Source organism: Lepidochelys kempii, chromosome 10, assembly GCF_965140285.1.
Source record: "Lepidochelys kempii isolate rLepKem1 chromosome 10, rLepKem1.hap1, whole genome shotgun sequence".
Classification (NCBI taxonomy): domain Eukaryota; kingdom Metazoa; phylum Chordata; order Testudines; family Cheloniidae; genus Lepidochelys; species Lepidochelys kempii.
The window spans coordinates 71,569,164-71,592,662 of NC_136389.1; the positions used below are offsets into that span (position 1 = coordinate 71,569,164).

The following is a 23,499-nucleotide window of genomic DNA, read 5'->3' on the forward strand; positions in this document are numbered from 1 at the left end:
TAATTGACAGCTCTATAAATAATAATAGACAATGACCACTGGAATTGCAACCTGGCTAAGGCAGCTGTCAAGTGTTGCCACCACTGATGCGTACCACACTGTTCCCCTTGATAAAATGCTAGGGATCCTGGCCAGGCTGAAGAGGAGAGACATTTGCCTCCTTCTGGAAGGTTCCATTATAGTGTCCCACCAGGGGAGTCCTTACCCTAAGAAAAGTACTGAATATTAACTAGAAAAGAAAAGGAGGACTTGTGGCATTAGAGACTAACAAATTTATTTGAGCATAAGCTTTTGTGAGCTACAGCTCACTTCATCGGATGCATTCAATGCAAAATACAGCGGGGAGATTTATATACACAGAGAACATGAAACAATGGGTGTTACCATACAGACTGTAAGGAGAGTGATCAGGTAAGGTGAGCTATTACCAGCAGGAGAGCTGGGGGGGGGGAGCTCTTGTAGTGATAATCAAGGTGGGCCATTTCCAGCAGTTGACATGAACCTCTGAGGAACAGTGGGGGGGAGGGTCGGAGGAATAAACATGGGGAAATAGTTTTACTTTGTGTAATGACCCATCCACTCCCAGTCTTTATTCAAGCCTAAATTAATTGTATCCAGTTTGCAAATTAATTCCAATTCAGCAGTCTCTCGTTGGAGTCTGTTCTTGAAGTTTTTTTGTTGAAGAATTGCAACTTTTAGGTCTGTAATCGAGTGACCAAAGAGATTGAAGTGTCCTCCGACTGGTTTTTGAATGTTATAATTCTTGATGTCTGATTTGTATCCATTTATTCTTTTACCTAGAGACTGTCCAGTTTGACCAATGTACATGGCAGAGGGGCATTGCTGGCACATGATGGCATATATCACATTGGTAGATGTGCAAGTGAACGAGCCTCTGATAGTGTGGCTGATGTGATTAGGCCTTATGGTGGTGTTCCCTGAATAGATATGTGGACACAGTTGGCAACAGGCTTTGTTGCAAAGATAGGTTCCTGGGTTAGTGGTTCTGTTGTGTGGTGTGTGGTTGCTGGTGAGTATTTGCTTCAGGTTGGGGGGCTGTCTGTAAGCAAGGACTGGGCTGTCTCCCAAGATCTGTGAGAGTGATGGGTCGTCCTTCAGGATAGGTTGTAGATCCTTGATGATGCGTTGGAGAGGTTTTAGTTGGGGGCTGAAGGTGATGGCTAGTGGCATTCTGTTATTTTCTTTGTTGGGCCTGTCCTCTAGTAGGTAACTTCTGAGTACTCTTCTGGCTCTGTCAATCTGTTTCTTCACTTCAGCAGGTGGGTATTGTAGTTGTAAGAACGCTTGATAGAGATCTTGTAGGTGTTTGTCTCTGTCTGAGGGGTTGGAGCAAATACGGTTGTATCGAAGAGCTTGGCTGTAGACAATGGATTGTGTGGTGTGATCTGGATGAAAGCTGGAGGCATGTAGGTAGGAATAGCGGTCAGTAGGTTTCCGGTATAGGGTGGTGTTTATGTGACCATCGCTTATTAGCACCATAGTGTCCAGGAAGTGGATCTCTTGTGCTCTGCACGCATCAGCAGCCAAGCTCCACGCCCCACCCCCCGCCTTGCCTCCTCCTCCGCCTCCTCCCCGAGCATGCCGTATCTCCATTCCTCCCTCTCTCCCAGTGCTTGCTGCCGCCAAACAGCTATAGCAAGTGCTGGGAGGGAGGGTGGAGGAGTGGAAACGTGGTGCACTCAGGGAGGAGACAGGGAAGAGACGGTGCCGGGTTGGGGATTTGGGGAAGGAGTCAAATAGGGGAAGGAGGGGACGGAGTTGGGGCAGGGACTTTGGAGAAGGGGTTGGAATGGGGGAGGGAGGGACAGGGCAGAGGTGGAGTCAGGGCAGGGCCGGGGGCAGAGCCGGGTCGAGCACCCACCAGCACCAGAAGAAATTGGTGCCTATGGTCCATTGGTGTAAATCTGCAGTCATTTGATTGACTTCACTGATCCATTTATTCCAGTGTGCCTGAGAGCAGCATTTGGCCTAGTGTGCCAGAACACATGTGCATATGGTGTTTCCATAAGCGTGGACGATCCTCAGGATGCATACTTGAGAAAATACAATGAAAGAACCTCAGGCAACTCTCTGTTTGGGAACCATCCAGGCATGCTTCAAAGCTCATCTTCTTTCCTGAGTGTCTGGGGAGGAAGTGGATCAATAGAATGGTATATAATGAAGCAGTTATTGGGCCACTGCACATATTTCACCATCCCTCTGGTGTATATCTGGTGTATATGGGCATCCCTCCACTGAAGTCAATGGAGAAACATTGATTTATACCAGATGAGAATCTGCTCCATTCTAATTATTGGTTGGATTGGTTACTACTGTAGGTGGTGGTGGTGGATTCTCCAGGTACGTTGGAATGTGGCTAGTTGTTAAGCACACAGAACCTGATCCAAAGCCCATTAACGTCAATGGTAATCTTTGGATCAGGCCCCTAGAATTCAGATACATGCAGCAAAACCTCAGAGCAAAAAAATGAAACAAATATCTCAACTCTGGCCAAAAATCTTCAGAAAAAGATCTTCTGAGATTTTCTAAGTCACGACAGTAAGGGAAGGAATTGGGGTGAAGGACTCTTCTCCCATACCTTAGGCACTCAAAAGACCAACCATCATGACAATCTGCATGAAGCCACAGACAACTAAATTAGAGAAAGTGATTGCACTGGTGACAATGTATAAGAATGCCCTAAGTCTTCACATTGCACCATATGGACAAGTGACTGCTCACCCCTCCCTGTATGCACAGGGTAGGGAACCTCTCTCTCTCTCTCTATTTTCCATAAATATGAAGTCAGTTTTCCATGCAGAACTGGGGCAACACATCTGGGAACAAAGCTGAAGTCGGCAAATGGGTAAAGAGGAGCAGTGACCCATTTGCTTATTGCTCGGTAAGTCAAAGCTCTGTTTACACAGGGCTGCTTTCAAACCCAGCAAACACGCCGAGTGACGCTGATGGTAGCGGGAGAGCTTTGCTATTGGCTGTTTGGTGGCTGGAAATGTAAAACCCTCCAAGAACGCTGGAACTGCATGTCTGTCCCTCGCTGGCCCCCTCCTCTTCCACCTCTCCTTCTGCCCTCAGGGAGATCTCCCGGATCTCTTCGTCTAGCTCAGAGAAGTCCCCTTCCTGGTCAGAGCAGCTGTCAGTATTGTAATCGACATCTTCCCCACAAGGAGGTTCATCGTCAATCTCCAGGTTGTTGGTGCTGCTGCTCCTGCCAAGGAATCATAAAAGAGACAGAATGTCAACAAAGTGAGGTGGTATTGTCTAGCAGTTAGACATGGGGGCTACGTGTTAGGACTCCTGTGTTCTATTCCTGGCTTTGACAGTGTGGCAAAGTCACATCACTTCTTTGTTCTGTTCTCCCATCTGGAAAATGAAGAGTCTGATATTTACATACCTCCTGGGACAGACACATTATTGTTATTATTGTTTATACAGTACCCTAGGCATGCCAGGTGCTTTGCAGATGGACAACATAGTGCCTGTCTTGAGGCGCTTACAAGGTTAAGTAAACCATGTTAAGGCACAGGGGGAGAAGACATGGTATCCAGTTACAAAGAGGTTGTTGGTTTAACCATCATCCCCATCCTGTTTGTTCCATATTTCGTAGGAGACCGAATTAATCCATGTGGGTTAAAGCACTGTGACATCTTTGTATGGTGCTCTATGTAATGGCAGAGTGTTACTTGGAAAAGGAGGAATAAGCAGAAAGTAGAAGCTCCAGAGACATTGACCACAGCTATGCCAAGAACAAGGAGGATTGCAGCACTTGAAGCGCTGTCATTTCAAAAGGTACAGATCTTTTTTCACAACAAGTCTTTGTGAAGCAGGGCCAAATTCAGAGATGAGTCTAAGGGAATCCACAGACAATCTAAGCTGGTGTCATTTACATCTTATTCTGGCTCTCTGAAAGTATGTGTCACACCAGCTGAGGCTCCCTCAAGATCTCCATAAGCTTACTTCGTAATTTGCATTCAAGAATGGTCACAACTGTTCTATGCGTACACTTGAATTCACAAAGCTCATTTCAATATGTTCTGTATTAAAAATATCTGAATGAAATATTTCTGAATGAATTGTAACCACTAGACAGATGGCTCGGGGAATAGGAAGCCTTTCCCATTTAATCCAATCTGGCCTTCATTCTGGAAAGAGGGCCGGATAGCTTGTGGGGGCTAGAAAACAGGATACAGTCCTTCATCTCTAGGTCAGCAGTTTCAATCCAGCCCAGGTCAGGAGACTGGATTAATTAGGGGAACTGGGACACAGTCATTTACTTCTAGATCATTGGTTTTAATCTGACTCAGGGTAGGAGAGTGAATTGCTTTGGGGGATTGGGAAAGGAATAACAATCTTCCACACTAGGTCAGTGCTTCTAATCTGTCCCAGGTTGGGAGCAATGAATGGCTTGGCAGATGGACAATACATAGCTTTAATGTGAGCTCTGCTCATTTGCATGTCAGTTACCACAATACTTTCCCACCTCTCAGCCATCTCAAATCAGTTCCAGCATCTGAGGTTTTTGAACATGCTGAAGGTTTAGAGCGTTGCTGTTGGGTATATGGATCTCTTTTCTTACTGCTCTGCACTCCAGAAAAATGTAAGGTTTTCCTCACTTGAGCCTCCAGATCTTAACTGTGTATGGGCTGCTTTGCAAACAAAAACAAACACTATCTAGCAATACCCACTCCTTCCCCTGCTGATCTTTAGCTTCACTCACTTCAGGGTTGTTCTGTATAGGGATTCTCCACCTGCTTAATAGGTCTGTGTAGCTTAAAAACAAATAAATGAAAAATATGCACTTCTGTAGTTTCTGGCTTCCCTTCAACCTTCCCTGAAATCTGGGTTGGAAGGAGCTCAAAAGTGAAAGTGTGCACGGGACATGGAAAACCCCCCACAATTTTTGTAACACACGACTTAAAAACCATCTCAGCTTTCTGTGCAGAGGACGGCCAGAGGACTTCGATTTTTTTTTGAAATACACAGGAACGGCACAAATTACTCAGTCTACCATGACAGTATTCAAAAAAGAGTAAAAAACTCAGGGGAAATCAGACCCTTTCATTTTTAAACTATGCTGCTTCTTCTCTGTGATTGTCAAAATAAAGAAATAAAGAAATTTTGAAAAAGAAAAGAAAAAAAGACTATGAACATTATCTGTCTAGTTTCAATAAGCTTCTTGGATACACTGGAATTCAGACACCTATGATGTAGTGATGGGATTTAGTTGCTCCCACGCTGAATCAACCACCTGTGCTCTAGAGAAGAGACTCAGACTCACCTGCAGCACCAGTATATCCAGGAACAACTTCTCCCTCACCAATTCTGAGGCCTATTTCTCCATAACCTTATTTGTATGCATTTTTCAGTTGATAAAAGCCCCCATCAATATAGGCTATGGGAACTGTATAAACTATGTGTATACACAACATGCAGAGCAATATTAACAGTGAAGATTGCTGCCCCAATGCGAAACCTCAGATCTTGCCATAATCACCCCGCAAACAGGCAAAAGCCTGAGGAAAGAGACAGACCTTACAATACGTTCTCATGGTCAACAGACCCAGGCTTGGGTGAACGAAAATGAAAGCAAGATCTACAGTTGATGACCCACCACGGAAAATGCCTTGACAACAGCACTAGGTGTTCACATCTGGGGACTTATCAATGGCAGCAGCAAGAAAGACTTGTTCCAAAGTCCATTTAAGTCAATGGAAAGGCTGTCATAGACTGCCGCATGCATTATCAGGCCCTATATGAGTAGCCAGGCAGTCTATCACATCAAACCAATGCACCCAAGGCCTTAGAGAAGCATGTCAATTATTTGATTTGCACCCAGGAACAAATGTGAAGTGCAGCTTTGGGATAATTGGTATAATATGTTCCTTACAGCCCAAGCAACCGAGTGGGCATGCCTCTGAATTCTGCACCAGTTGCTGCTTCTGAATGGTGTTCCATGGTGTTATATGAAGGTCCTTTCCAGTCACTCAGGTACGTGAAGGTTCTGCCAGTTGCACAGATCAGCTGAGAATGAGTGCATAAAGACATGGCGACTTGTTAGAAAGGAAATGGAGCTTGGAGACACTGGACCAAATTCTCAATCCGTTACATGAGTGCTGATTTGGAGAAATTTTTCTCAGATTAGTGCAGTTGCTTCAGGTTGGTAACCAGATAGCAATGCCTGTTGGCAGAAACAGCTTCTGGGTATTTCAGAATGTACATCTCCCTGCTTTTATTTCCTGGGAATTTTAGTGCAGGTGAAGGGAGACAGACTGACAGCCCCAGAGACTGAATTTCCCCTTCTCTAGCCAGAGTAACTACAGCAAAGACAGCAGCAGCAGCGAAAGCTTCCCTATACTTCCACTGCTGCTGTGTTCCAACCTAGACTTGGATAGTCCACCTCCAAGGGTCTGAGAAGTGTTCTGTCTCCGTGCATCATTCAGTCCTTGGCTTCTTTGCAGGCCAACAAACAACTAGCACTACCTGTGGTAATAGCTATGATGATTTGTGCACATGTTCACAAGGAAATGGACTGTTACCACCAGCTCAATTCACATACAGGGCTACCAAATAGCGGTTAGATAGTACCAATGTTTTATCACTACCATCACAAGCAATAATCACACCTGTGACTTAGGAGCTGAAAGGCTCTTGTCGCATTACCAATGTCCCCAAACCAGCCAATTCCCCTCACATCTCTCTGATATGCAGAATTTTCCATCCAAATAATTCACCGTCTACGGTAGGTGTCTTAGACCATAAAACAAAGCAATACAAATGGGTCAGTTCAAACAAGCAGAATAGAGGTTCTTCAAAAAGATGGCAACATGGAGCCTGCTGGGGAGCAGGTCACAATCCCACTAATGAAGGGGCCAAAATCATTAGGAGGTGCCTGCTTTCCACATCACACAGCCTTGCTCCCTCAGGAGAGAATGCAAATTGTGAGACTTGGTAATGAACAACCCTGGCGGCATGTATATTAGTGCACAGAGCACTGGGTTTTTTTCCAATCCCAATTTTTTTTAAGGGCTGGAAAAAGCAAGAGATGAGAGACAGATTCACCAAAGAATGATGATATTGTTTTATGGAAGGTAAACAGAAGGGAAAACCAGTGACATTACATTAGGGAACTTGAAGGCAAATACAGTTTATTAATAGCACTGAATGCTGACATGGTACAGAGGAAGGGAGGGGTGATATAGCTACAGTGGGTGAGGCCCCAGCTATCACAATGAAAACACACGCACGTGTTAGCTGGCCTACTAATGTAAAACGTATAGCCCCGTCACCTCATCTAGTGCAGCCTACAGGAGCCTCAACAGCAATTTGCAACTTTCTGATGTGATAAATAGAATTTCTTTGTTTTGATTTTTAATTTGCATATTTATTGATATATGACTTGATCTTAATTAGCTCTGCTTTTGTGTGCGTACGTATTTGTTTACTTTCTGTGAAAAGGGAGCTTTGTGTTGCGTGAAAGAATTCTGCATGTTCAGTGATTTAACAAGAAGAGGAGGGGAGGAAAAGGCCATCACTTCCCTTCAAGGCAACATTCTCTGGCTTTTCGATTTTACTCTGGATTGTTTCTTTCAGTTGCCTCCCACCTTGCATTTTAAGCTGCCGCCCTCATTACATCACAGCTGGGCACCAAACCTCAGAAGTCAGTTGTTCTGCCAAATTCCACAAAAGAAAATATGACGTGTCGTTCTTGTTGATGAAATGCAGCCACACATTGTACAAGGAAATGACAGCTGATCTATGCTCTGCAAACAATTACTCTTTACCTGTATGTATACATCTAGGCAGAGGGGGGAAAGAGAGCTCCCCAGGGCATTTCTAGGGATGTTGCAGTCACATTTTATTTTTCTGGCAGGTCACCCAGTCATCCATATTTTAACGGACTGGATCAAAAGCAAAACTTGTTTTATTGTCTACTGCTGGAGAGAACTGGCTCCTTGCAGATGTCCCTTTTACTCATTTGGTGATTTCCATTTAGGGTTGCTACCTGACCTTGATTTTGACAGGACTTTTAGGGGAATTACTCTAGTCAGTCAAAAGTAGCCTTGTTTTTCCCCTGTCCGTCACCTACGGCCTGACTAGTGAAGTAAATGGAAGGTTTTCCACTGACTTCAAAGAAGCAAGAGCTGGACCATGATGGCTAAGCACCATGACTAAGAAGGGAGACTAGGAGGAGGAGTAGGGTTCATTACTGAAGTTGATTACATTAACAGTTCCCTGTGGGGAAGTGCCAACAAACAAATAAATCTTTGCATGCCTCAAGATGCATGCAATAGCCTCCCTGTGATCATACTGCCTTTGCCCTCATCCTCCCCATTCCCCCAAGCCTTCCCTCTGTTGTTGTTTGTTCCAGTCCTGACCTATACCTCAAGCTCCTCATGGCAGGGACAAGGCCATTTTCTGCTCTGTAAGGAGCCAGGCACATCCATAACACAATATATGTCATACATACATTTAACCTAAATCAAATATAATTATTCTTCAGACTTGAGTGTGGCCATCCAAGGGCAGACTTCGGCTCTTAACATTTTCATGAAGTTTATGTTAGGGTGTAAGTGGACACACTTGCCTCCGACGGTGTCTTTAATTAAAGGACATACACTCCTGGAAGAAATACAATGCCAGAATTAGACCTTGACAGTTACTGAATCAACTCTACCCTTTGGGGCTTGTCTAACAGTCTCTTATCTTCAGCCTCAGCAATGGAGTTCATTTTTAAGATCACCCCATTCCTTCCCTTTAATTTCCCTGGTTCCCCATGGATCTAGGTCAGGCTGATCCATCCATATATCCAAGGAGGACTGTTTAAATCCTCACATCACTGAATGAGAGTGTCAGCTGGACAGCGATACAAGCTGTCTCCAGCATAGAGACCCATCTTGTTAGCCTGCTTTGTTCCCATGGAGTAGATGACAACGATAGAACTCTGCCAGTTCCCATTGGATCTCCATTCCAGTGGGACACTTTTCCAGGACTTTTTACATCTTATAACACCTACTTAAAATGCTGAGCTGAGCCCTGGGCAAGCCAGGTGCCCTGGCTTTCAGCCCACTGCGGCCATCCTTTGATAAGCACACGCTGATAATTCAGAGCCGCCTCAGGATTCTATCTGCTGTGGCTGAGCAATGCGTGGGCTCTTTTGGAGCACACATTTTCTGCTGCATAAAGCCAAAGGAAAGGTGTAATTCATCGTTAGGACTTGTACTAATTAGTTTTTCAGGAGTTCCCAAGGTAATTGCAGCCTGTAATGTTTGTAACTGATTTGGCAAGATTAAAAATGGATGCTTGGTGCACCGGTTAGATCTGTGTGGAACATGTGAGGCTTCATCGTTTGGAGGGGAGGGGAGACTGTTCACACTGGGGAGACTATTAATACAAGGACAGCATGCAGATTCCTGGCCTACACTGTCCCCTAATGTTAATTCAGGCTTGGGAGGCATTTTATTATTACCTGTAAACACTTTTGATAGTCTTCTAAAAATGAGCTGTTTCCATCCTTCTTCTGAGTGGGTACTTAGCCGGTCACTGGCGTTGGCGCAGCAGGAAAGTAGAGCCTGCAAATCTCACTACATCCCTATTGGGATGTTAAATAGCCTTGAAAGTCAAAATGGTGATGAGAATGAAGATGAATTGGGATGCAAGCTGGGAATGAGAGAGACAGGCCAGACCAAAATCAGTTGACAAAAAAGAAGATAACGGGTATACTGGTGAGTGGGGCAGGAAATATTGAAGGGGGAGAAAAAAGGCTTGGGGGATGACTATTTTTAAACTGTATATAATATTAAATAAAGTCTTCCCCCCACAAAGGTATATATAAATTCAGGCTGCCATTCCAACTCAGAGGTTCTGGTGACTTGAGCAACACTCTTGTGTATTATGATGCCATTAGAAGCCCCTTGCGGTGGGATTACAGCTACATTCTGGACAGGGAGGGAAACAGACAAGGATATTAGGAGTGGTTTAAGAATAATTAATTTATTATTTTGCTAACGTATTTATTACACTACTTGGCGACCCAGGAAGGTCACAGTGGGACTGCAACACCCACCTAAATCATTAAAGAAAAGCAAATATTCAAATCTGCATAAAATTCTCCCTTCTCACTCCCTGAGGATAGATAATTCAGACTTGAAGGCAACGGAGGGGAGAGGGAAGTGAGTTGGTAAGGGAATAATGGATAATCCTTTCCAAGGTTCAGAGGACAGGTATCTGATAGTTCTGGTGTTTCTCCAAGCCACTGGGTCTGCCAATATAGAAATGAAGTCTCCCGATGATAGCTTTTTCCATGAGTTTTTCCAGGACCTTCTGTTTCTGATCAGCTGGATATTGCACCAGATAAGCCTTAAATATCACCTTTCAGTGCTTCTAGTTCCTGCCCTGGTTGGACCCAGGAAGTTCAGGCACAACAGCAAAAATGTGGGGGGAAAAAGTTAACTGCACTTTTATGAAAATAAACAAACAGTTCAGAGTCAGGATTCTGGAGATTTTTTTATGTTGTTTGGCAGGGAGAGGGTTGAAGGTGCGTGTAATTTTCCTACCCTTTCCTATCCTATTAACCTATCCTAGTTGTAACACAATATGTTGCCATACCCATGGTCTTAAACCTTTGAACAGGGAGATAGGTGGGAGGTGCCCGGTTTGCAGATCTCTTTACAAAGAGGAATAGCCCTTTAGTGCTTTGAGGGGGAGATTGTCCTGTCTATACACATTTCCAAGAGAAATGATAAACCCTAAAAGAATGAATTGCAGCAGCAGCTCAGGAGATGACTCCCAGCACAGTGATTGTTAACTGATATGTGCATGCCGGAGGAAAGCTCCCTGGCCCCTAAATCACCAGGTTGCCACCAAGGTTACAGGAACTCTTCTCTGAAGTGCAGGTTTGGGGAGGAGGGAGAGAAGAATTATTCATTCATATGAAGGCCACTGGCTAGATGTTAACCAACCTTCCTGCATGCCAAAGCTCTCCACCCTGTTCTAGGCTGATAGGACAGACCAATAAATCCACATGTATCATTCTCCACCTCTGAGCCAATCCTTAAACTGGGCGGACAGAAAAGCCAAGGGCTCTGGGTTCAATCTTACGTGTGACTGTTAATTTCTTTCTCATGGAAAACAAATCTATATGTCAGTGTTGTGCTAACATTGAATCTTTAACATCACTCTCTTAGCTTTAGGCCAGTAAGCATTAATAAAACAAACCGACTTGAACAGATGCAAGTCAGACGCTAAACAAAGAGCTACAAGGCTTGGTGCTGATCCCCACAGCTAACTCATTTTCTTTCTTGTTTTCTTCTCCATACTCCCTCTTTTATTTTTTCCACTCCAATTAAATTTCAGCACAAACACCTGAAAGACTACACGAGAGTATCTATGGGAATCATGTGTGTTTCTCGGCGTAGTGATGTGAACTCAGGCTTCGCTCTGACATCACTCTTTGATATCCTCTTCCCACTTCAGGACAGCTGGGATGGGCGAGTTAGCTTTGAAACACACAGGACCTGATGGCAAACTTGTCAGTCTGGCAATGTGCACCCAAGTGATAGCAACAGCACCACCATCAGTATGGCAGCTGAAAGCCGAACTGGAGTTCTGATTCCAGCATGGATCTCAATTGGCAGGGTGCAATGGAGTTTGTCTGTTTCAGACGACATTGTGCTAAATCTAGATATTTAAGTTAATGGAGCTATGCCAGTTTACACCAGTAGAGGAGCTGGCCCAGTGTACAGAATAGGGTGACCAGACAGCAAATGTGAAAAATCGGGACAGGGGGTGGGGGGTAATAGAAGCCTATATAAGAAAAAGACCCAAAAATCGGGACTGTCCCAATAAAACAGGACATCTGGTCACCCTAGTGCATAATGAGAGGCCTAAATCATTTGAATACCCAAACTCCACTGGAGAGGTACTATCAAAAGCTTAATTTACCCATTCTGCTGCCACTAGGCCAGATTTTGATACCCTCGCTCAGCTGAATAGTCCTTAACTCCATGATTAGCCCCAGTGAAGTCCATATCATCGGAGTCTGGCTCATCATGAACTTGTAACATTCAGTAAAAATCATCATTAAAGAAAGCACTTGGGGGATGGAGGGCAGACAAGGGGAATGTGACAGCCTGGCATCAGCCAATCAGAAATGTACAATGCTGTGATTTCACTCCTAGATGTAGTGCTTTCTGAGGCTGTGCTTCCAGAGTCACTGCCATTTCCAATTTGTATGGACTGAACTGCTTGCAAAAACATGAGGCGTCTAGTACCCATCTGAGTTGAACGTATTTATTAAAAAATATTGAAAACCATTAAGCCATTGCATAATGCTAGGGCTTTGGAAAATATGCTTTGGAGCTTGTATCAGACACTTTGTTACAATGTCTAGTTCCAGAACAGATTCTGTTAAAAAATGATGATCATGTTATTGATATCACATAGCAATCATCCAGACTGGTACAGTAAGATGATTAGATTTCTCATAATTGCTGATGGGTGCTTTTAGTAATTGAATCACTGGCAGAGTGTGGGGGGGAATAAAGGAAGTTTAAGGATTTTGGCTTTGATGCTACACTTCCCTGCTTTTTAGAATAAATAATGAAAGTCATTCAGATTATTCTGGGCTAGAGAGCCTCAGCTGGTGCAGCTCCATGTGGCTTCACTGTCATCACCCTCACTGACGATTTGGCCCCATAGATTTAACTTCAAAATTCCACCACTGAACCCCTAGATCTCTGAGGGGCTTAAAGGATTTTGGGGTTTTGAAAGCTAAGAGTTTTAGGATGGCCAAGACATTTAGGCTATGTCTACACTGCAGATTTTTGTCTCCAAAAGTTATGCCACTTTAATTAAAGACTTTTAATTTAACCGCTGTTACCATAGGCCCTGACTTCCCCTCTTTCCTGTGGGTGCTCGACCCCCCTCTGCCCGTGGTGTGGCCCCCACTCCACCCCTTCCATGAGGCTACGCCCCTGCCCCGCCTCTTCCCAACCCTATCTTGCCCCCATTCCAACCCCTATCCCAACTCTGCCTCCTCCCTGCCCTATTCCAACTCCTTCGCCAAATCCCTGCCCTGCTAACGCTGCCAAACAGCTGTTTGGTGGCAGCTGGGAGGGAAGTGCTGGGAGGTAGGCCGGGAGCTGGGACGCGGTGCACTCAGGGGAGGAAGAGGTGGGGGCAGGGGGTGAGGGGAACTTGGCTGCTGGTGCGTGCTGAGCACCCACTAATTTTTTCCTGTGGGTGCTCCAGCCCCGGAGCACCCAGGGCGTTGGCACCTATGGCTGTTGCATGTCCACACTATGCTCCTTGTGTCGGCAGAGCGCATTTGCACTAGCAGCTCTTGCATCGATAGAGAGAGCCGTGCACTGTGGGTAGCTATCACACTGTGCAACTGGCGGCAGGATGCTTTGGGAAGGGTTTGCAATGCGTCGTGGGGCAGGCAGAGTGTCACGCGATGCAGGTTTCTCAATCCCATCGTTCCATGGGCATCCTACAAGATTGGCAGCTGCTTTTCAACTGAAGTTTGTGTGGGGGAAGGGGGGAGAGTGAGTGATAGGCAGTGTGTGTGTGCGGGGTGGGGGGAGACAGAGACAGTATCTGTGTTGCGGGAGAGTGAGTGTGTCAGCATGCTGTCTCTAAGTTCAGACAGCCGCCGAAAGCAACCAGTCCTGAGGCAGGGGGAGAGGGGGAACCCCTAACATCAGCCCCCACCTCCCTCCTTGACAGCACAGCAGTCTCTCTCTCTCACACACACACTGGCTCCTGCCTGCCTGCCTCTGTGTTCATCGTGTGGGAGAGAGCAGGAGCTCTCTGTTCCCAGAGCAGAGTAGCATGCTGAGCTGTCAGAACTTCAGGGAGCCTTGAAAGGCGAGGGGTGCATGCTTGCAGGGCAGCCAAGTTCAAAACAATGAGCAGAGCAGTCACGGCGGGCATTGTGGGATACTGGGGGAGGCCAGTTCTGGCAATATAATGAAGGGCAGCATCTACACTGATGCTTTGTCATTTTATCTTTGCCACAAAAGGCTTAACGCCTCTCATCGAGGTGGTTTTGTTTACCGGCCAAAAGTGGCACTGCAGTGTGTAGACTGTTTTGCTGCCAAAAGCTGTCCTTTGCCACCAAAAGTCTGCAATGTAGACAAGGCCTGATGAACTGAGTTTTAGAAGCTGCATCTCTATTTTGTGATCCAAGTTTTGCAGGAGTGAATAACTTCACATGCAAATATGTGCTGGTGAAACTGATGCCATGCAGATGTCTCACAACCTGATTGCACTAGCAACTAAGGTAAACGACTAAATTACATCCATTGTACCTACAAATATTTGCACTACAAATACTTGAATTGCAGGTGCAGAGCAAATGGGAGGCTGCTTTGAGGTCCCTTTCAAAATCAGCTCCTTAAAGTGAGAAAAGCAGCTCTATGGATACTGATTTCTCTTTGTGAGAGAGTCTTTTCTGTGATAACCACATTTCCTCTTAAAAGGGCCTTATGTTGCCTCAGAGTTCTCAGGATGAATCCAAAACAAAGCTGCCAGAAATGCCGTCCCAGAAGAAATTCTATTTTATTCTGTTCTATATAGGTTTTTATACTGTGCTCATAATTGTAGTGTCTGAGCACCACCCAACAACATATGAAACAACGTGACTAATATGTGACATGTTTTGTTCTCTCATCCTCTCCCAAGGGTAAGACGTATATACAGTGAAGTGATTTGTGTGTGTATATATGTATGTTAATGAACATAGGATCAGAGGAATGTGCCTTGCACTGGAAGCAGAAGGTGGTCAGATTTGTGATGGAAACACATGAGGTTTCTGCCATCAGAGACAACTTTAGAATTAAGGATGCAAATATTTAATTTTCAAGGATGCAAATATTTTTAATTAAAAAATGGGATCAGGCTGAAAGTTCTGCCCACAGCCTGACCCTAAATCTTCTCTCAAGATATCAACCAAATCTGAACCAAACAAAACCTGAACTTTCACTCGTCATCTCAATGGATCCCGAAAGTGATTTCAACCTGATTTTTTTGGCCCAAAATTTGAACCAAACCAAGAAAGTTGCTTAACCTTATTTGTATGTACAATTTTTTTGCATGCCTCTGCACTTCAGCTTCTCCATACCGTATGATGCTTGCCTGTCGTTAATCACAATGGGTGAAAATCACCCCTGTGTAGAAGATTAGCACATGGGTGAAGTTCACCCTACGTCCTACTTTAGTTTTCCAATGAGGCTTAAGTGGAATTTACATAGTGCACAGCTCCTCTGTATAGGGGTGAATGTCTCCCATTCGGAAGAGGAAAGAGAAAAGCAAACTATGTTGCTGCAAGTCTGTGGAGATGGCACTACATCATAAAGAAATCAATGGCAAATGGTAAAGCATCCACCGGAGATGGCATTGCTATTAATTAATAATCTGTACATTATATCTCCTAATTCTTGCATTTGCTGCTACTATGAATAAAAAAATGACATTTATGCTTTCTGGTTTTAGAGATTGTTTTTTCAGATTTTCTGTATTTACTGTAAAGTACATTATGGCTTTTTCTGAGTAAATATAATTTCTGATCGTTGTTTAAAATTTGTTTTCCTTGGATTATATAGAGAATAGAAATTCTGCATTCCTGGGAATACGTTTCCAGCATGTTGGAGAGAATTTTAGTGTCCATCAGTTCCCAACAGAGACAATTACTGAAAAAAAAAAAGGGAGGTAATTTCACTGTATATTTTACAAACACTATTCTTGAATTTTCACTTTACTGGGGGTTTTATCAGTCATAACTTAAAATCCCAATTACACGACACCATTAACTCTTGCTATAAAAATGGAATCTAAGCACTTACTAAAAATGCTAAAAGAATGTTAACACAATCACAAATGAAAGGAAATTCTGAGTTAATGCAGCGGCAACACAAACTGAGAGAACTTGAGAAGTATTCATTTAATCAAAATGGGCTATGTACTTGGATAGATGGAACTAATTAGAGCACAGCTTGTGTAGCAGTAAAACAATCATTCCATGGAGAACCACCCTGGGCATATAATGTCACCCTCTGATTTAGAGACACAGGTGCTGAAAGGCCAGTTCTTGCTAAGGAAGTATTTAGGTGGAAAGAGGTGTCTATTTCTGCATCAAGAAAAAAGGTTAGTCTTGTGGCTAGTGCACTAAATTGGCATTCAAGAAATGGTGGTTCAGTTCCTGGCTGTACCCCAATCAGCTGAGGTTATCTGTTTGGGCCTCAGTTATCCATTACCATGGGAATAATACTTATTTTCTTCTACCCTTAGACTGGCTTGTCTTTTTAGATTGTAAATTCTTTGGGGCAGCGACAGTCTCTTCCTAGGTGTGTATACAGCACGTGGCACAATGAAACCTCAATCTAGGTAGGAGCCTCTTGGTGCTACCATAAGGATAAGAATAATTTATATATATTAACAAATGTGATTGAAGGCAGGAATGGAGTGGGGCATAGGCCCTAAAGGCCATGTCTAGGACTCCAGCTCCAAGAGTCATGTGGTTACACTTTCCTTTTTATCAAAAAAAAATTATAGCTCTCATAATTGTGCAGAAAACCTTGAAAATGTGACTGAGTGTAACCAATGCAGTGTCATCTGCCTGAGTTTGCAGACAGTCTGAAACAACAGCTTTGAGAGGGATGATCTTCCCCGTGCATCTTGAAGAGGTGGTAACTCCAAGACCCACCGTTCTGGAGAACCTTGCCAAGACCACCCCAACAGAGGTGAGTGTGTGTGGCCCCTGCACGCTAGCCACCTCTGCCTCTCTGGGGAAAAACAATTTGTGCTGTCAATCTTGCTGCTCCTGATGAGAGGATGCCCATTCCTGGTGGGTTAAGGGGGCCTTCATGCCTCTGGGAAGGATGCGGGGGAGGAAAAGGCAGCTGCCACTACCACTTCACATAGATTGCAGGCCTGTAGTGAGGGAGTCGAGCTGGGGGCAGGAGGGCTGTGTCACAGCGTGCCTAAAGCCCTGGATTGCCTCAACCTGGCCTGACAGAGGACCAAATCTCCCACTCACAAAGACAGATTTTAGTACAGAAATTAGTAAATGCCCAGCTCCATTAGGGAAACTGGTGAATTTTCATGAGTTCACCAGAGACAGGAAGGTAGGATCAGAGCCGGAGAAGTGATGGGCACCCAGGACTCCGACTGGTATAAACAGTAGGGAGGGGGGCTCAGAGGCTCAAAGGGAAATACTGTAATCCTCAACAGCGATGAAAATATCTGGCTGCAGTAAAGTGAGGGGGAGAATATTCAGCCCATGGAAAACCCCTTCAGTTTCGACGAACAATTTGAGACGGCCCAAAAGTGTAATGTGTTGCCAGTCTCTGTGGCCAGCTTGCCCTGTGATTCTGAACTCTCTAACTGGCCTGTTTGTAAATGTTCCATGGTATCAAAGCTAGAAATCCATGTTACAAAGAATTAGGAATTGTGCATTCCAGTGCCACTGAAACCCAAATATATCCTTGTTTGGAGAAACCTGAATTTCTTGGCATTTGCTTTTATGTTTATGTTTTTCTAGGTCTTCATTTCTTTCCTTTGCTTCAGGGAGCCTTTTATGGCACCCAAATAAAGTGACATCTGCTCTTCTCATGGTGGTTTCCGTCATCAAGGAGCTGAAACACTAGGAGGGGAGCAGATCGTGAATTATTCTGGCCCATAAATTGTTCCCCGAGGCATTGACAAACCCCAGGAAAATCATAAATACAAACACAAATAGTTGGAATGAAAATATAAATGCTAGAACTTATGCACACACTTACAGAAGAGATATCTTTTGGGTGGAGTATACCCATTCCTCGCAATCAATACAAACAAGAGCTACTGCACTCCAGGGAATGGGATGGAGCCCAGGGTCCGTTTCTTGTCAGTATGGAATCATTGCTATGTGGTTTTCTCTTGGGATTCTTTTTGTTGTGTCAGTTCTGTCTTGGTGCCATATACGCTAGCATCACCAGTAGCATGAAGCCTCTGGAGAGCTATGGCTGGTGCTGAGGGAGAAGGCCAGTTCTGGGTTTGTTCTGGTAGTGGTGGGGAATAGCAATACAGATTTGGAGCAGCAGAATCAGAGTGCATTTGGTTTTACCCATAGTTTGCCAACCCTGTGCCGGCTTTTCCCCTTTTCTGCATGGCCAACCTGCAGATAAACTATGTCAGGTTTAGTGATATGTGATACAGGCACTTCAGTATCATGGAGAAAAGCGTCTCTGAGGCAAGATGGATAATCAGCTTAGCTCCAAAAGTAGCCTGTCAAGAAACACTGCCAAGGTGATTTCTAAAATCTATATTTCAGATGTTACCTTAAGCCTTAAACTTTGTTTGAAAACTTCATACATCTCTCCAGCAGCAGGCTAGAAAAATCCACTAAGACCAGATCAGATCAGACCAGATATCAGTCTAGATGAAAAAAGTAAGACACTTAATAGATATGAAGTGTTGTACACACAGAAGGGACAGGAAGGATGATGTTTTACCCTGCAAGGAATCAAAGATGATATTACTGGGCAGTTTTATCAGGACTCTTTTAGCCCATTATCTCCCACCAGCAAATGCCTTCTGGATCCCACAACGGACTTGCATATATAATAAAATAATAATAATCAATTTACTGTACAGAGAGCCCTTGCAGCTTGAAGGATTCCAAAGTGTTTTACAAACTGTGGGACAGATCCTTAGCTGGTATCAAATTGGCAATGCTCTACTGAAGTTAATAGAGCCACATTGATTTACGACAGTTGAGGATCCACCCACCAATTAATCTGCAGCCACCTCTATGGTAGGATGCAGCAGCTCTTTAAAAGTCATTGCAACAGTACATGACAGTTTAGGGCAGGAAGGGAAGATTTCCATGTCCAAATGAAACAGCCAGGGGAATTTAAGGGAGGCAGAATGTAATTACCTGAGTTGGAATACGGCAAGGACACATGTGCTAACACCCTTACTCTGAGCTCTGAGGATATCCCTTGATTGGACAATGAGTGAGGAGTGTTGCTGCATCATCATAATCAGCAGCAGCACCATGTCTGTGGTGTCTTTCATGCCAGGATCTCTAGGCAGTTTATAGATATTGGGTTTGATTCACTGCCTGGATTCCACGAATGGAAACTGCCTGGAGAGGGGTAACAATGGTGCAAAGTGTCTTGCTTTGCTGGTGATCTGGAACTGGAGCTGCTTTACTGGTGCAGTACAGAGAAAGGCCACAGCTGGCTGGGGAGCGGACAAGGGCACATGACAGAAATATTGGTTCAATGCACCTCTCAGGCAGCCCTACTATGGAGCCTCACTCATGCCCTTAGGAATTGCTCTCAAAGAAGAGGACAGCAGTGGTACTGCTGCCTATCCTCCCATGGTGTGTGTATACATGCCTGAACTTCCCATATAACTGTCTCCCTCCCACTGGTCCAGAGAATCCAGTCCATTAATTATCACAACACCTCTGCAACATACTGGAGTATTATCCACATTTCACACAGGGAAGGTGAATCCACTAAGGCACAGAGAAGCCAAAAGACTTGTCTAAGGGCACATGACAAGGCAGAACTGGAGCCAGGAGCACAGAACCCAAACCTACTGATGTCAGTCATCTGCTCTAAATGCTAGGGAACTCTGCCTCCTTCCATTCCCTGAGATCCTCTGAGAGACAACCAAGGAAGAGGAAAAAAGATACTTCTTGAGTAAAAGGAAAGTTTTCCAAATGGTCTCCACCCTCACAATTTCCAAGCTCTGCTTCCCTCAGAAGTCTGGGTTATCCTTCTCCCATGCTGTTCCCATGGTCAGGAAACAGCTAACATTTCACTTCATACAACTGAGGCTCTTCTGAGATGGATTAGCTCAGTGCTCTTTAAACTCAAACCTATCCATTTCCTCTGCTGGAGACTATGACTTTTGATATCTCCATTGTCCTGGAAATGGTCCACTGATAACAAGCCCTTATTATTACAAGTTGCAACTGTGTAGATAAACACTTGCCGTTTAAACCCTCCACCCCGCCTCCAAAACCCGTCTCACCTAACCTGTCAGGATGTTATCACTTTCCCAGCGTGTGGTGCCAAACACCCTTGGGAGACGTCATGCCTCCTGAAAGGGACTCAGTAGTCACCTACCATGCAAAGTTCTTGATTCTCTCACCACAACATAAAATGTCATTACTGGAAAGAGACTGAAGAGTTCAGTACTAATTTCACATTTAATGTGGTGTTTAAAGCCATGTGTATATATATCTAAAATCTCTTTCTCACCACAAACAGGTACCAGGCCCTGAAGGCAACATTGGTACTGAGCAAAGACAGTAGTGTGTACGGTTGTTTCTATGAGACTTTACAGGAACATAGGTGGAATGATTTATAAAACATACAGTTAATATACTGCCTGTTACAGGAAGAGGGGAAATTGAACTGCTCGTGGTTAGAGACTGATTTGAAGAAGTAATTATGCGGAGGGTGATTGCTGTAGGAGATGCACTGAGGTTAATTCACTTCTCCTTTCATCTCTGGAGATCTGTGTTCCAAGCCTGTTCAGGTCACAAATGGAATGAATTGAGCAGCCAAATGGACTTTGGTGTTACAGACTCTCTATGTGGTTCAGAATGATTGGCAGGCTCTGCTCAAGAAGGGGTGCAGGACTGTCACAGAGCAAACCTATCAGGGCCCTTAGAAGGAATGTGCCCCCCCACAAAGCAATAAGCGCACACACTACACAGAGCACAATGTCCCCGTGACCAGCTTCCCTGAAATGAGGGTGTGTAGCCAGTGAGGGGAGGAGTTCTGAGGTGCGCAGGTGACAGCAATGCTGCCAAACCAGCTGGTGGAAATGCTACTGTGGAAGAAAGGTAACCAGTGCATGAAGCCTAACACCACAGTCAGCAGGGATACCACAGAGCTGAACAATAGCGATGGAGAGGAGTCTGTGACAGTGAAAGTCACAGTCCAGCAAACAGGAACAAGCTGGCAACACGGTAAAACTGAAGAAATGCCGGAAAAGTGATCGGTACAGGCATGGTGTCAGTAAATACAAGATGCCCTGGCCTCCAGCAGCACTATGAGATAGGTCAGAACATCAGCCCAGGCACTCAGGTGGAACATACCTCTAACCTTCTGAGAAGGCAACTCAGAACAGTCCCAAGTCAATTTGGGCAGTATGCACAAAGCATATATGCGCACATTCCAGAAACAGTGGGACAGAGCACTCATGTAACTGTGAACACACTTTGGCCTGGTGTGTTGTAAAGAAGAACTAAAAGGCTTTGTGCACCCAAGACCTGAGTTCAAAATTCTGCATTTCTCCTGCAGCTGCTGATAATCATTAATGAAAGGAATTGAATCCCGTCCACTGCTAAGTGCTAATGAAGTCATAGCAGGAGGTTGGGGTAGAGGACTTCTAAATTCAGGACCAGGCAGATATTGTTGGATGAAGTGACTTGGAAATGTGTCACTGGCAGGCGTACCTCCTTACCCTATTTTAAGTTCAGACTTAGCCTGTTTTCTGTTTCTAACTTAGGGATCTTAAAACTCAATTTTCAGTTAACTTTTCCAGTTTTGCTTCAATTCCCAATGAACCTGGAGATAATTTACTTTGTAACAGAGTGGCTCTGACATCCCTTCCATACTGTTAAAGTTGTTCATGCTAACAGGCTCCTTATGACAAGTTTTTTGCCAGTCTTCATGTATGTAGTTCCCTGCTATGCCACCAATGACACATCCATCAGGACTGAAGCACTTTGAACTGGGTGATAAATTGATGATTTCACTGCAGTTACTAACACCTCTTAAATGTTTAACTGCATGATCAGATGCAGCCTACTGGCTGCTTCATTACTTTTATTTTGGATGAGGCATTGTGCAGTTCCTTAGAAATGTGTGTCAAATATTCATAAATGGCAGGCTATCCGAAATATCTATCAGTAGTATTTATTCATAGGGTTTATTTATCAACAGTATCTATCCCTATTTACCTAGCTGCAGTATTATCTGTTGCCTTATCCATTTTTCCACAGTCTACCTAACAGTATCCCTCTCTCTGCAACATCTATCTACTGTATTTGTCTGTTCAAAGTACCTTTCTATGTATACTCACAGTATCTATCTCTTTAATTCTGCCTATATATCCACACTGTGTAATGGACTACAGGTCTCTACAACACTTTACCATATCTCTCCATAGCATCTGACTATCACTGCAGTCTCTCTCGGTCACGCAGCACAATTGCTTAGCCAGGGATTTTGGATCCGAACCTTTCCATGGCGTTTTAGCCATGTCTTGTTCCACAGTCACCAATTAATTTGTCTGTCTTGCTGGGAAGGGTAGTTATAAGAAAGGAACCGTGTGAGCGCACAAGTTCTCAGAGTTAAAGTCTATTTCTAAGGCTTGAATGTCTCCTGCTGCACGTCCTGTTGAAAGGGATGGCTAGTGTACATACACTAATTGATGGAGTTAACTGCACTGAGGGGAAAAGCTGATATAGGATGGTGAATTCTTGTTTTCAAGTAGAGAAAAGAGAAGATGCAGTAGTCACTACAGCCTCTCTCTCTCTCATTCCCCCTTTGTCTCTCTTTCCTTTTTCCTCCTTGCCTCTCTTTCCCTACTTCCATCCCATTCCCTCCTTTTCCTGTCCTCCTAGCTCTCCCTCCCTCCATCTGTGTCTGTCCCTCTCCTTCTTCCACAGTCTGAATTCTCAAGATGACAAGTTAAGGTGCAGCCTTATTAAAAATTCACTGCCAAATAAATATTAGAAGAGGAAAAAATCCATTTAGCAACCCATGTTTTACTGTGATCAGACACCACCTGAGCACACCAACACCACCCTACGGGGTTACAGGCGACCCACTTCACACCCTTGTGAAGGGCTCAATGACCTTTAGCTCTTAAAGAGCCTCTGATTGGGTGAAAAACTCCCCCATCACCACTAGACGTAATAGTCTGATTGACATGGGGATGGACTTTCAGGGTCAGGGAGGAAGGGCAAGAAAAACTACCATTAATTTTGTTTTCCTCTCTACCTCTTCTCACCCAGATGAGTCATGACAAGAACTGCACAAAAGAGGTGCAGGTCACCTGGAACTGATCAGAGAGCCTGTTAAAAATGTCACCAGTGTCTGGAGGAAAGAAAAAAAAACTACAACAAAGAAGATGGGGAGGGAAAATCCCCCCCATGTCCCTGAGTTTGGATCCTTAAGCACAGACCCCTGCAGCAGAGCTTGGTAACACTCCATAATCTGCAGTCATGAAGTGCCAGCATGGCTAGATGGCAACGTAAAACATTTATAAATCATTCCCTAATGAACAGCCTCAGTGTTTTATGGCCACATTTAACTGTTTAGAGCTGCTGGAGCTCATGGAAGAAAGTATGAGACAGAGACAGTGAGAGAATTCAAGCTAAATAGTTTTCAGAGTAACAGCCGTGTTAGTCTGTATTCGCAAAAAGAAAAGGAGTACTTGTGGCACCTTAGAGACTAACCAATTTATCTG

At 44.3% G+C, this 23,499-nt stretch overlaps 1 protein-coding gene across 1 annotated transcript in view; it reads right to left on the bottom strand.

Moving 5' to 3' along the window:
* Positions 1-266: 266 nt before the first annotated feature.
* Positions 267-23,499, bottom strand: part of AGBL1 (AGBL carboxypeptidase 1) — a 356,531-nt gene continuing 333,298 nt past the window's right edge. The window contains exon 21 of the mRNA XM_073304655.2: positions 267-3,226. Within this exon, the coding sequence (XP_073160756.1) occupies positions 2,920-3,226 (307 nt within the window). The 3' untranslated portion in view covers positions 267-2,919. The remainder of the gene's footprint in view (positions 3,227-23,499) is intronic.